The sequence below is a fragment of the Crocuta crocuta genome, unplaced genomic scaffold, assembly GCF_008692635.1.
Source record: "Crocuta crocuta isolate KB4526 unplaced genomic scaffold, BGI_CrCroc_1.0 scaffold231, whole genome shotgun sequence".
NCBI lineage: Eukaryota > Metazoa > Chordata > Mammalia > Carnivora > Hyaenidae > Crocuta > Crocuta crocuta.
Genome location: NW_027528357.1, coordinates 7,999,505 through 8,013,582, shown reverse-complemented (window position 1 = coordinate 8,013,582; position 14,078 = coordinate 7,999,505). Strand labels below are relative to the sequence as shown.

The following is a 14,078-nucleotide window of genomic DNA, read 5'->3' as shown; positions in this document are numbered from 1 at the left end:
CTAAACAAAAAGAAGGCTAATAACAGGGTCACCTGGGTGGCTCAGTCAGTTAAGCAACATGACTTCGGCTCAGGTCATGATCTCACAGTGAGTTCGAGCCCTATATCAGGCTCTGTGCTGACAGCTCAGAGCCTAGAGCCTGCTCAGATTGTGTGTCTCCCTCTCTCTCTGACTCTCCCCTGCTCATGCTCTGTTTCTCTCTATACCAAAAATAAATTAAATAAATAAATAAATAAATAAGAAGGCTAATAACAGAACCACAAGAAAAAATGTTTTAAGGGGTGGGTAAAGGAATTAGAAGATCTGAAATAGCAGAGAGAATGGAGGAATCCAAAAGACAAACTCTGAAACCACGCAGAGAGGATCATGGTCAGGCAAAAACATCAAAGTAGTTTAAGAACTGTTCTAAGTAAAATAATCACCTCTTAGATTCAAGTAAAAGAATGGCCACTGGTGATCTGTGTCAAAAGAATTTCCATGAAGTGCTGAATGAACAGGAAGTAATGTCATGGAGAAATCCAGTATAAATCTCTCAGAAAGTTCAGTTTCAAAGAAGAGATAAGGAGGGAACTAGAGCAAACAGAGTTGAGGGGATGTTTGAAGATGAAAAGGACTTGATTCACCAGTAACTTAATGCTGGAGCCTCATATGGAAGTCTGGGCCATGGGTAAGAAGTTGAGTTATAGCAGCAACCTCAGCGTGTCAGTTCTAATTATAACCCATTACTTTCAGACAAGACCTCCATCAAAATCAGACTCCATTGTACCACCTTCTTGCCAATCTGTTTCTCTTCTATTGAATATGCAGAGTCTCTAAACTGGAAGACTTTCAAGTTCAGATGATTTGGAGTTTCAGATATTTCAGAGTCTGAAATGTATCTATAAATGTCATGCATAGTATCTCATTGCCTTAGAAAATTATACCAGAAAAGAGAACTAAAAAGTAGCCATTTGGTGGCACTGCTACCCTACATTTTTTGCTTAGGTTGCTGCTACCTTGAAATTGTATTTTAAAAAAATTCTGATTATCAAATCTCCTTGATGGTATAATTTTTGTCATTATAAATATGTGTTCAGAGATCATGCAAGCTAATACCAGGAGACCTGAAAATAAACTAAAACCAGTGCTGAGTCCACAGTGCTATGTTTCACATTCTCTCTCTTCTCTGTTCCTTCCTGACCATCTCCATGTGCCCTGCCCAAAGCTTTTTCTCACATGGTATCAACAACTCCTTTTCCATGTCAATGATTTCTGTTAGCTTTTACAGTCCTGACTCTTCAACCAGCTCCTAACCCCATCTGAAATGCCTCTGACTTAAACTTAGCTCTAAAACTAAAGTCATCATCTTTACTTGTACTAAAATGAGCTTATACACTCACTACGAAGTTTTGCTACATTTTGTAAAAATGTGTCTGAAATTATGTTCTGGTATAAATGAATAATTCTGGGTCCTTTTGAGAAGTGCTCCTAACAGAGAACAGGTAAATAGGTTTCAGTATGTTATGGTGAAGCGGCCAATTAATGCCATCAGCTCTAGCATCAAATGGCAAAAATCAAACATGAAGAACATCTCAATCATTCCATTTTCAGACATAAAATAAGATCTTACTATGAGCCAAGGACTTTCAAGGGACTGAATGTATTTTCTGAATGGAGAAATAATTACAGGGCTCCACATGGAGGCATGTCAAGCACAGGTGGGCTATGATTTTGATGATGGTGGGAGAAGGTTAAAGAGAGAAAGTCAATAAGAAAGGCACCTTTGATATATCAAAGGCTTGATATGAAGTCACTGTCCCTGGCTATGGCCTCTGTCACTTTGGATTCACTTTTTATTCTGTTACTCAAAAGTTAAGAATCCATCATTTATGTATTTAAAATATCGATTATTCCTATTTTAATTTTCCACTTACTATTATCCTACCAGAGTTATCTCCTGCTTAAACTATCAGAAGATTCTAATCCTTTTTCTTCCCCTCGTTAATGTCTTCCTGTTCTCACTGATCACTCCACTGACTCAGCACCAAGCTGTTCCCGCTGTGCCGCATCTGTGCAGGAAAACCTTCACTGGCTCTTCCTTTCCAAGAGAACAAGCCCCAAATCCTACTCCTCTCTTACATCCTGTCCCCCAAAACTGTAACTTACATCTCAAGCTTCTATTCCAAAATACCATTTCTTCCATTTCAAAACAACTTCCTTACTATTTGTTGAATAATCCCTAAACTTTGTCATCCCCCTTTTCATTCTGTTGTTAAATTTTTTCACATTTATTTACTTTGAGAGAGAGAGAGATAGAGAGAGAGTGACTGAGGAAAGGGTAGAAAGAGGGGGAGACAGAGAATTTCAAGCAAGTTCTGGACGCTATACAGAGCCCAATGCGGAGCTCGAGCTCATTTACTGCAAGATCGTGACCTAAGTCAAAATCAAGATTTGGACGCCCAACTGACTGAACCACCCCAGTGCCTCTCCTTTTCTATTCTTAAGGCTGTTTTGTTCCTCATTAACTATTCCCACAATCTCTCCACTTTCAAACCCTTCTTATTCTTTAAGTTACAGAGTCATCTGCACCTCTTTCACTAGGACCCTCAGGTTGACCCAGACAACACAAATGCACTTATGTATTAAAAGTATCTTTGAACTACACCAGTGCTTGGTCAGAGTGGAGCTAATGGTTTACTGGAATGTTCCTACTTATTTTTCCCATAAAAGTAGATTCAACTACTTATAATTACATTGAGATCTTTTTGAGGGAAAACTATGCCTCGTAAGAACTCTTTAAATATACATCCCCCCAAACAAGAAGCCTAGTACCAAGCACCTCAGCAGCCCCAAGAAATACACAAGGAAAGAGAGTGGCAATAATTTTCCAAGTAATCTACCCTCCCCATATAAAAAAATATATCCTCTTTGGTATTTTCTTAATTAATCTTGAGAACTTTTAGTAATTTTTTTTTCCCTATTATAAATGGTCAAAGAGTTAGATAAACAAATGATATCTGGGAATGAACATTGTAGAGACACCCTAAAAGACTCCTATTATAATAAATCCACATCAGAAAGTAAGTTTTGAATCATAACATTAGAGAGTGGAAAACTGATAATTAAAATAACACATGTTTTAAGAAATCTAATAAATGCCACTACATAAATATCTGAATATCGGCAGATAAAATACTTAAGCCTACAAAATCTGACCAAATTAAAAATATAACTTCACTACTAAGTTTCAAAATAACTTCATGAGAATCAGTAAAAAAAAATTATGGGAGATATTCAGAGATACTCATTTAAAAAACCTACTTACCACCTTATCATCTCCAGGTGCTTCTGTGTTTGATATGATTAAGTTTTGCTGTGCTAAATCTTCAGGAAAACCTTTTCTTTTTTTGGCACCAACAACTCCACATACCAAAGTTAGCAATACAGCTACATTAAAAAAAAAAAAAAAGTTTAACATACATAGAATAAAATACTAATCTTTCACTTTTTTATTACTGCAGGTGGACTGGAGGAAAACAGAGCCACTAAGCAGGGTCCCATGATACCTTGGCCTTTCTAAATGAATAGGCCATGATTTAGCTTGGATTTTAAAATGTGAATTCATTATATGTACATATATATATGTATATTTAAGTTTATTTCTTTTGAGACACACAGAGACAGCACAAGTGAGAAGGGGGGAAAGAGAGAGGCAGAGAGAAAGAAAGAGAGAGAGATCCCAACTAGGCCCCAATGCGAGGCTCAAACTCATGAAATCGTGATATTGTGACCTGAGCCTAAACCAAGTGTCAGATAATTGACTGAGCCACCCAGAAGCCCCATTAAGTTCTTGTATATTTTGATAATAGCTCTTTTTAAGAGTTTGAATTCTATCTATCATGCATGTTAAACTATTCACAATCGAGGATCAAATAGTAAATTTTCAAAAAACTCAATGACATGTATTTAAGACAAAGACTTTAAAAGATTTATTCATTCCCAAAAGGATGGCTTGCCTATATGAAAAACATGACAGACTTTTTCCTAGAATATCTTATCTCCAAGTATCTTAATTAAAACTACTCCGTATTTTTATGGAGTAACATTCTACTCAGAATTTTCATTCTACATCATACCTGTGGGAGGTTGAAATGTGTGACAATAAAATTAACTTTAATAATAATAACAGTTAATAATAACAATTCCTTACAATGTTCTACAAGTCCCTCTACCAAGGATGGACAAACTCTCATCTTATCTCCAAGTATTTTAATTAAAACTACTCTGTATTTGGTCTACTCAGAATTCTCATTCTGAAATATGTGATAATAAAATTAACAGTAATCATAATAACAGGTCCTTACAATGTTCTACAAGCCCTTTACCAAGAATGGCCAAACTGCAGCCCCAAATCCCTTCCCATGAATTTTTTGTATGACCACCTGTTTTTGTATGGCCCATGAACTATGGTTTTTACATTTTTAAATGCGTTTTAAAAATCAAAAGAATAATAGTTCATTACATGTGAAGATTATATGAAAGTCAAATTTTAGCATCCATAAATAAAGTTCTTTTGGAACCCAGCCATGCGCATCATTTAAATACTTTCTAGGGCTCTTTTCCTACTAGAAGGGTAGATTTCCCTGGTAATAAGTGAAACCATATGGCCTGCAAAATGTAAAACATATACTATCTAGCCCTTTACAGAAGAAGGGCACCAATCTCTGCCTACTTCATGTGGACCCTTATTAAAGTTTCTGGTTCCATGTCCTACCCTGCTCTCTTGATCCACTCCACTCCAGCCACACCAGTGTCCCGGTCATGCCTTGACTTCTCCAGACACCCTCTCACCTAAGGACCTTTGTGCTGAGCTCTGACTGAAAAACCTTTCTCCCAAGTACTGTACTTAGCTGACTCTTTAACCTTTTCCCTAAATCACTGAAGAACACCTTGTGAGGGCTGCCACACCATCCACTGAAAACCGGAGTCACTAGCACTAACACCCAGCCCCCCCCTGACACCCACACACGCTCCACAGCACTACGACTCCTTATTATTTGCTCTATTTTTCTTCTACAGTATTTCACTTATTTATTAGTTTACTGTCACAAGGTACACTGTTCGCGTTCGGTTTTGTCTGTTTTGTTCACTGATGACTCCCAAGCACCTAGACAGTTTCTGGAATATAGTAGGTGTTTGATGTCTATTTATTTTGTTGAGTTGTTGGAAAATAATAAGCACTGTACTGTTTGAAGCTTTTCACATGGGTTAACCCAATTAACTCTCTGTGCTGCCCCGTAAAGGAGGCTACTACTACAATTACCCCCTTTCACAGGTGAGGGAACTAAAGCACAGTTAAGACTGGCCTCAGGTCTCATGACTTGCAAATGATAGAGCTGGGTTACAAACCCTGATAGTTTGGTGCCGGAGTCTGGCTCTTAACCACTAGTCCTATCACAGACCAAAGGAACAACAGCTAATCTAGGCTGGAAGGTGGGATGGAAATAAAAAGAGGACAAAATACGGTGGCAATGGGAATGACACACTGGTAAGGAAGGGGTTAAAAAAAAATCAACACCGGCAAGATACACCCAAGAAGAGATATTGCTGTGATGCGAGTAATTGCTCCAAGTCCGTGGCTGAATGATGACACAAAAATCACAGTGGCTTATAGTGGACTTTCATATGGCGGAAGTTTTAGATGGTTGATTTAGCCCTAAAAGGGGTAGAACCAGGACGAAGAAATGGAAACTATATGTTGCCAGATTTGGAACAATCTAAGGAATTCTAAGCAGCCCTGTCCAAATGTGAAGTTTTGTATCACAAAAAGGATCTTGTTCCTTCTCCCCAAAAATATTCCATCAGAAATCAGATAATAACATGAAAGCAGTTTGTAAAGAAGACTCACTCCAGCTGGATGGTTGGACGAGATTACTTTTTAAAGACCTTTTTCTGCACTCATACATTTGTGATATATTTTAACTTTAAGTCAGTAAAAGGACTTACAAAACAGTAACGCTATGCCCAGCAGTATGGCCAAGATCGCCCATTTTCCGAGTCTGACTCCTGCACTCCTTCGGGTTGCCAGACACTGACTCGGGTGAGTGCAATCACACAGATTAATTCTCAAGGTCTTTGTTGCAGATTGACCTTCCCTATCTTTTACAGTAATAGGAACACTGTATTCCTGAAACTCAGCATTTTTCTGATATGAAAGACGGGCAGCTGTATCTGAAAGAAAATGAAAGAATTATATTTTTAATGGCATTTACTTCTCCCTTCACATTGGTTTCATCACACTTGTTTCTAAACATGTTATTCTCAAGGAACCACATGTCACATGAAAATGAATAAAAATGGACAGCTATCTCCTATTATTCTATCTTCTATTCTATTATTAGTGCTGCCTTTTCAGCACTAATATTACCATGTATGTGTTGTCCACTGTAATTTTCTACAAGAGAGGTGTAAAGAATTAACTTGGCATTGGAGTGACCCAGTAGCATTTCTGCAGTATATAATGTTACGTATCTATTTCCTTATTTACAAACCAATGATGCTAGATTGGTCCTTGACATACACTTCAAGCATTTTTCTACAGTACCAGTTTATGGTACTTATAAAGAATTAACAACAATTGTTACACACAAAGCATGTCCTTATTTGATATTCTCTTACCCATTTATTTTCTGGTACTTGTCCATTATCTTTACGTATAAAGTAATTTTTCAAAGTACAACAAACCCTTTGTTATTTTGCCTTCCCTCTAGAAGTAATCTCAATACCTCAAAGCTAGTTAATGCCACTTAGGCGGCTATAAAGCTTACAAAAAAAACAGATGTATCTGTGTCATAACAATACATTTTTATCAACTATGATATTTCCCCAATAGTCTTGATTACCTACTGCAATGACTTTATAATGAACTGATCAAAAGCTCCATGCATTTTCAACGTCAATCACAACCTTCTGAGTTTTACAATAAGTGAAATGATGAAGTAGCACCATGCACATTCTGGAAGTCATCTGCAATGCACTATTACAGCTGTTAAGAACTTCAAAGATTTCTGGTTGTACCTCAAATGCAGAGCTCCCCAGAGGAATGTGAATTACTGCTAAGGTTTAGGTGGAACCCTCCCAGGCTCTACTGTGGCTAAGGTAAAATCCTCCAAATCCTCTCCTCCCTCAAGACCACAAGCTGCACCATAGTCACCTCTGCTGTCCTTGTCACTCAATCCTGCCCTCTTCAAACTGTACTGTCACCAATGTCACCTTGTTAAGACATAAATCTGGGCACAGGATTCCTTACTGGCACACTCCCAGTGAATTCCTGCTGTCACTGACTGTACCAAAGTCGGTCTCCTCAGCCTACTACATAAGGCCCTTCACCACCAGAATCCATCAGCCCTCCCACCCAATCTCAGGGCTTTCCTGCTAAAACCTAAACTCTAACACTGATTTACTTATTCCCCTAGCATTTTCCTTCCTTGTGCATATTTATTCACCAATGATTTATTAAGCAAACACTTATTAAGCAGTTAGTATCTACAAGACACTGAGCTAGGTGCTGGCAATATACAAATGAACCACAAATATCCTGAGAAACTCACGAATTGGAGGAGAAAGGGAAACAGGTAATAACACAACATGAGAGGAGCTATAATAAAGGTAGAAAAGGTCATGGTGCTACTCCTACTTCAAGAAAGACTTCATAGATGTGAGCATCTGAACTGCAGTCATATCTGTCTTATTAATTTCTACATATATTGCCAGGGTCAGACCAGTGCATGGTAGACGATAGGTGCTCCATAAGTATCTCGTGAATTAATATCAAGCTATGAAATGGGAAGGGCAGTGTTCTAGGCAGAAGGCACAGCATACACAAAGGCCTAGTTGCATGGAAGAGCATGTATAGTAAGAAAACAGCAGTGAATGGTGACTGAAATATAGAACTACACCCCCCCAGAAACCACTATCATAAGAGGCTGTCCTGACACTTCCAATCCAACATCTCCATCCACAGCCCACCATGCTTCCTTCAAGAATACCAGAGACTTCTTGCCTCATATACCCACATTCCTCATTTCCAGAGTTTGCTTTCACTAAAATTTAAACTCTCCATCTCCGTTCTCTCTTCACCTCCCTGGAGTCACTTTAAAAACACATCAGAAACAATTCATCTTCATGATAAGCTGCCCAATATTTTTAGCAAATCTTTTTTTCTCTTTGTTGTAAATGTAAATTTTGCCTTCATAAAAATGATGATTTCATTTTATATACAATATATAACAGACCCCATCATAATATTTGTAAAAAGCTGAATTCATCTTCAAAAATGCATTAATGAGGACATTATAGTAAACAAGGAAATCCACCCTCAGTTATTTTAGAGCATATAAATCATTACTTTTTGTTAGATACCATTAACTTTGGTGAGGGTCCACATTCTGTTCGTTTCTGGAGAAGTGTTTGCCAAGCTGAAATAAAATGGAGCGCCGTGGATAGGTTCATCAGGATCGACAGCTGAAATGTCAGTATATCTCATCTTTGGTTTGCAAATTGTTATATAACTTTGAAGTATTTCTGGGGGGTTATCATTTATATCTTCAATGTTAACCACAAGTGTTCCAGTACATGATCTACCATCTAGGAAGAAAGAAAAAAGGTTTAGTGTAGTTTTATGTGTTCTTTTACAGTTTCTGAATGAAACAAATTAACTACATTCTATATGTGATATATGTTTTCTCAAATAAGCTGATATTAGAGAAAATGGTAAATAAGAATGTAGAAGAATAAATGAAACCTGTAGATCATCTGAGAGGAGTACCACGATTGATAATATCAGATACAACTGCCAATAAACTTTTCGCCAGGATCACTAACAAACAAGAACAATCAATGTGTGAACTCTGTATTCTTGGGGGTTCCCTCTGGTGCAGATGTTAACAAGCAGCAGAAAGGCTACAAAAAGTTATTCTAATCTTGATACACATTCAAGCCACTTAGCAAGATTTTGAAAATATATGATGCTTGGGTTCCCCAAATATTCTGATTCACTTCATCTAAGTCATGTCTACAAAAATGATGTTTTAAGTCCCCCAAGTTATTATATTATGAAGCCAGGGTTAAGAAACTCTGAGTTGTTTTAAGCAACAGAAGTCAAGGAAAGGGTCGCTCTGACCTAATAATCAGCTGAGTTACTCAAAGATTCGATTTAAAGTGGCATAAAGAGATCTAGAAGATTCTGGTGAGATCATTTCATCTGATTCTAGACTTACATTTCCTCTTTGCCCTCCAACATAGAGATCTACAAACATTTGAGGTCTCACCAAGCTGAGGATATAAAGATAAATAAGACATGGCTTCTTGTTGCCCTGAAGGTTCACCATGTTAAATGATTAAGAGAAATAGGAACAGACTTCAAAGTAATGTCTTGACAATTCAAAAATACTTATCACAAAAATTCTGCACAATAGAATTTCAGTTTATTGTCCAAGATACCATAATAAGATATCATATTAAAAATTTTTAACCCCCCCCCTTTTTTTTACCTTGGTCTATTGCCAGGACTGTAATATTATATAAATCATTTCTGGGAGTCATGGCCTCCCGGTCCAGGATTTTGGAAGTTGTGATTGACCCTGACATCTCATTAATAGCGATCCATCCTTGAGGATCATGCAATTTTTTGTACCTATTAATATAAAATAAAAAGTCTTCACCAATATAGAACGTATTAAAACAAGTTACAGTCTCAATTATTACAAATACATTATTGGTATATGGTTACAGACTTCTTTATACCTTAAGCCGCTGGTACTTCTCGTTTCAGGGTCATATGCCTTATAACCATTGATCTTTGACCCCACTGCTGAGTTTTCTTGAATCCGCACATACTGGGCTGCCGGGCTACATTCAGGCCCTTCGTCCTGATCCCTCACGTGAACTGTGACCACAGCTCTGTTCATGGCTGTTGTTCTGAATGTAAAATCTCGAGAAAACGGAGCTTCATTGCTTGCTCCAATTTCCAGGATCACTTGTTGGTTTTCTTCATAATTCAGCGGCTTTTTAAAAAAGCACATGGATATCAGCATCAGTGTAAAATACATGGGTATTTCAAGTAACATGTGAGCCTCTGTAAACACGAACAGTGGTGCATAATTTCTATGTTCCCATTCAATCAATATGGACTTTACCCTTTTCTAAAGAGAGAGGTGATTCTTCACTACACCTTTAGCAAGTGTGGCCCAAAATTTTATGGAGTTGTGGAAAAACAATTCCTGTTATACTTTTATAGTTCATTCTTACTAAGGAAAATTATTCTGAACCTGAGACAATGCAAAGAGATGACAGTGTTTTTATGACCCTGCTTTAGAGTGCTAACAGACCAGCCTAAAGGGCATCTAACTCCAGGAGAACGCAATTTTTTTTTTATGTTTTATTTATTTCTAGGAGAGAGAGAGAGAGACAGTATGAGCAGGGGAGGGTCAGAGAGAGAGGGAGTGACAGACTCTGAAACAGGCTCCAGGCTCTGAGCTGGCAGTCAGCACAGAGCCCGACACGGGGCTCGAACCCACGAACCGCGAGATCATGACCTGAGCGAAAGTCGGATGCTTAACTGACTAAGCCACCCGGGCGCCCCAGGAGAACGCAATTTTGCTTGACTTACTACTTCCTATTAACTGTGTCCGTTTCCTTAACCCCCACACTGTAATCCCTCTGCTACACTGTGCTGCTTAGTCGGTTCACCAGCCTCTAAAAATATTTAAGTGAATCCTTTGATTATAATTGATATTTAGACAGCTAATCAAGCAAAATGCATAAAACACTATTTTACATTGTACTGCAAATTTGAAGTATTTTTTCTTTGATTCTCTTTCTGCTTATCAAAACCATCACTGGCTGACCACTGAACAAAATAGAAATTGATGAGTAACATTTTTATTTTAAACCTTTCCCCATACCTAGCCATTATCAAGCTGAGATACTAACAGCAGGAGTCCACCAAGAAGTCAAGAAAATGTCTGAATCTTAGAATCCACAAAATATGTGTGAAACTCTTTTTTCATTTTTAGGAAATGGAGAGTCAAGAGGAAGAATTAATATGTTTATCTATTGCCAATGAACACTCTCTCACAAATTACATGTACACTCTCTCAGAAATCACATGTGTTGATATGATCATGCAGAGAATGAAAGCGTTCGTTGGCGATGAGGCGTGGATGGAGTCAGCAAACAGCTGCCGCTCTGGAGGAGGTGCAGTTATTTGATCAGGACCACTTGCTAAAGCCTTAGAAGTTCTCTATGTAATTTTTCAAGGTTTGCACTGAATATTAGTTTAGAGGCTTAAAACTCTGAAGATTGGAAATCTAGTAGGATGAAATCAGCGATTAATGAAAAAACAGGAATTCTCTTCCACTACATAGTAGCTTTAATGTTTCATCAATTTATTTTATTTTTTTTTTTATATTTATTTATTCTGGAGGGGGTGTGAGTGGAGGAAAGGCCGAGAGAAGAGGACAGAGGATCCAAAGTGGGCTCTGCACTGACAGGCTGGCAGCAGTGAGCCTGATGTGGGGCTCAAACACACAAACTGTGAGATCATGACCTGAGCTAAATAAAGTTGGACACTGAGTCACCCAGGTAACCCTGTTTCATTAATTTAAAAAAATGTTCAAAAATATCCTATATCTGCACTGAGATGCTAATAATTCCCTAGAAGATGAAGTGTTGTTTTATGGCAGACTCTCAGTGTTGAGAATGACCAAGTACAGAATCTTCTTCATCAAACCCATGTGCAACTGCTGCTGCTCAAATAGAAAGGAAATGCTGAGATGGAAAGATTACCAGGATTGAGCTGAAGACTGCATCAGATCATGGGCTACAGTTCCAGAAAAGTTCTCCAATATGGAAAATTAACAACATGAGACCCAAGAACATGTAAGACTTCTAAAAATAGAATAACAATATCCTCTAGTTTACCACATGTTTTCATTTTCATTATTATAATTGAATAGCTACTAGGGAGGCAGAGAGAAGTATTATTTATATTTTATAGATAACACAGAGGCTAATTTCCAAGATCGTATGCAAAGCAATTGAACATGGTGCTTAAGGGCATGTACTTGATACCAAAGAGACCTACACTCAAATCCTGTCCTACTGCATCCTAGCTGTGTCACTTTGTGTTAAGTTTCTTAAGCTCTGGTACTAAGTTTTGTCCTCTGTGCAACTCTTGTAAAAATAACATTGAACATTGTAAGCCCACAGCGAGGGCTTTACACCCTAGGTTTCAGTTAATCTCTGAGGCTGTCACACAGCCAATCGAAAAGAAAAAAGTGATGTATTTTTTGTTAACAACCAAATATAATACAATAATAGGAGACACCAACTAACAAGACATTTGGAAGCTTTGTTCAGATAAAAGACGTATATTTGAGCAATCTTTGGCTTGACTTACCGATTATTTCTTTTTGGTATAGAGGAATGAATAAAGTTTATTCCTATCCATTATTAAGTACATAGCCTATGTGAAAGAAAGATGGTCTTCAAAACACCTTGGTTATACAGTGTTTGATTTTAAAATGGAAGATACCTTGTCAACGTTAGAAAGTATTTAAATATTTAACTTAATTATATGAACACAAATCTTTAGCAAGGTAAAGGATAAGGTACTTTAAACTTTTAAAATATTTATTTACTTATTTTGAGAAAGAAAGAAAACAAGTGGTGGAGGTGCAGAGAGAAAGGGAGAGAGAGAATCCCAAGCAGGCTCCGTGACAGCAGTGCAGAGCCTGCAGATCTCACAGACCAAGAGATCATGACCTGAGCCAATGTCAAGAGTTGAACACTTAACCGACTGAGCACCCAGGCTCCCCCAGCGTACGATACTTTTAAAGACCACTGTGGTTACCAAAGGAGCTCTGTAATGAATTCAAATTTTCTAAGGGTTTGCATAGAATATAGAAAGAAAGATAAATAATGGAAAATGAAAATTTTATTGACCAAAATGTTAGAGAATATGATGAATGGCTTAAAGAGAGGGCAAAGCTACCAAAGGAGCTAATAATGACAGAGGAAGGAGATAATTCAAAGAGTAAACTCAGAGAAGTGGAAATGCTTTGAAGATCTAAAATGAGAAGACCTCCTTGTGCAACTGAAGTCATGATTTTATCAAGCCATGTAACCCAAGGGTGGAAAAGAGGAGAGGATAAGGGGAACATGACCCAAGGGTACTCCACAGGAAGAACAGCACAGTAGCTCTGATGAAGGGTTCTGTAGCAGGAATGTCTGAGTTTGAATCCTGGCTCTATCACCTTCTATCTCTATGAACAGGGGCAAGTGACTTCACTTCTTTTGACTTAGCTTCTTCATCTGGAAATGGGAAGAATGATAGGAACAACTACAGGGTTGTTATGAAGGTTAAAAATAATTTTTTGGAATCCTGTATTTTTGGAGTTTTTTTACTTTATAATTTCAAAACACAGGGAAAGAAGCAAAATAAATTATTTTTATAAAGCAAGCCTAATATTGATATGGAAACAGAAATTGTGAAAAAAAGAAAACTATAGGTATCTTTTTTTTATTATAAAATGGGGATGATAATAATATTGTATCCTAAAGGGGATATGACAACTAGTTATAACCTACATAAGATGCTTAGTATCATTCCCTTGCAGTACTTGGTGACTACTTTTAAAATTCTAAAAGAATTTCCTAGATATAAGAGCTAGGATATAATTATAAGTACAATTATCTTATGTTTAAAAGTAATGGGATTAAATGTATATAAATTTTATTGTAGGGGGCGGGGCATGGATTTTCTATATTCTTCGAATTAACTTAAACTGAACCAGGGACAAAAAAGTAAAGTATCACCATCTAATTGCTCTCCCTCCTGAGGAATTCTGGGATGGTACCCAGAAGCTGTTCACCAGAAATAAAATGTTTCACCAGATACTTATTAATCACATGGAGTAAGAAATATTCTAAGATACAGGCTGTTATTTCTGAAAATATTTGGAAACATTTTTCTTAATGGCTCTGTGATAAACACTTCTTGAGGGGAAAAAAATCCACTCTATGAAAAAAATGGAATG

The 14,078-nt window shown here is 37.4% G+C and overlaps 1 protein-coding gene across 2 annotated transcripts in view; it reads right to left on the bottom strand.

Moving 5' to 3' along the window:
- DSC3 (desmocollin 3) overlaps nt 1–14,078 on the bottom strand; it is a 50,668-nt gene that overhangs the window by 7,861 nt on the left and 28,729 nt on the right. For both annotated transcript variants that reach the window (XM_077753843.1, XM_077753844.1), the window contains exons 10-14: nt 9,784–10,043; nt 9,531–9,673; nt 8,401–8,625; nt 5,986–6,210; nt 3,305–3,426 (exon numbers count right to left, since the gene is read on the bottom strand). In XM_077753843.1, the coding sequence (XP_077609969.1) occupies nt 3,305–3,426; nt 5,986–6,210; nt 8,401–8,625; nt 9,531–9,673; nt 9,784–10,043 (975 nt within the window). The remainder of the gene's footprint in view (nt 1–3,304; nt 3,427–5,985; nt 6,211–8,400; nt 8,626–9,530; nt 9,674–9,783; nt 10,044–14,078) is intronic.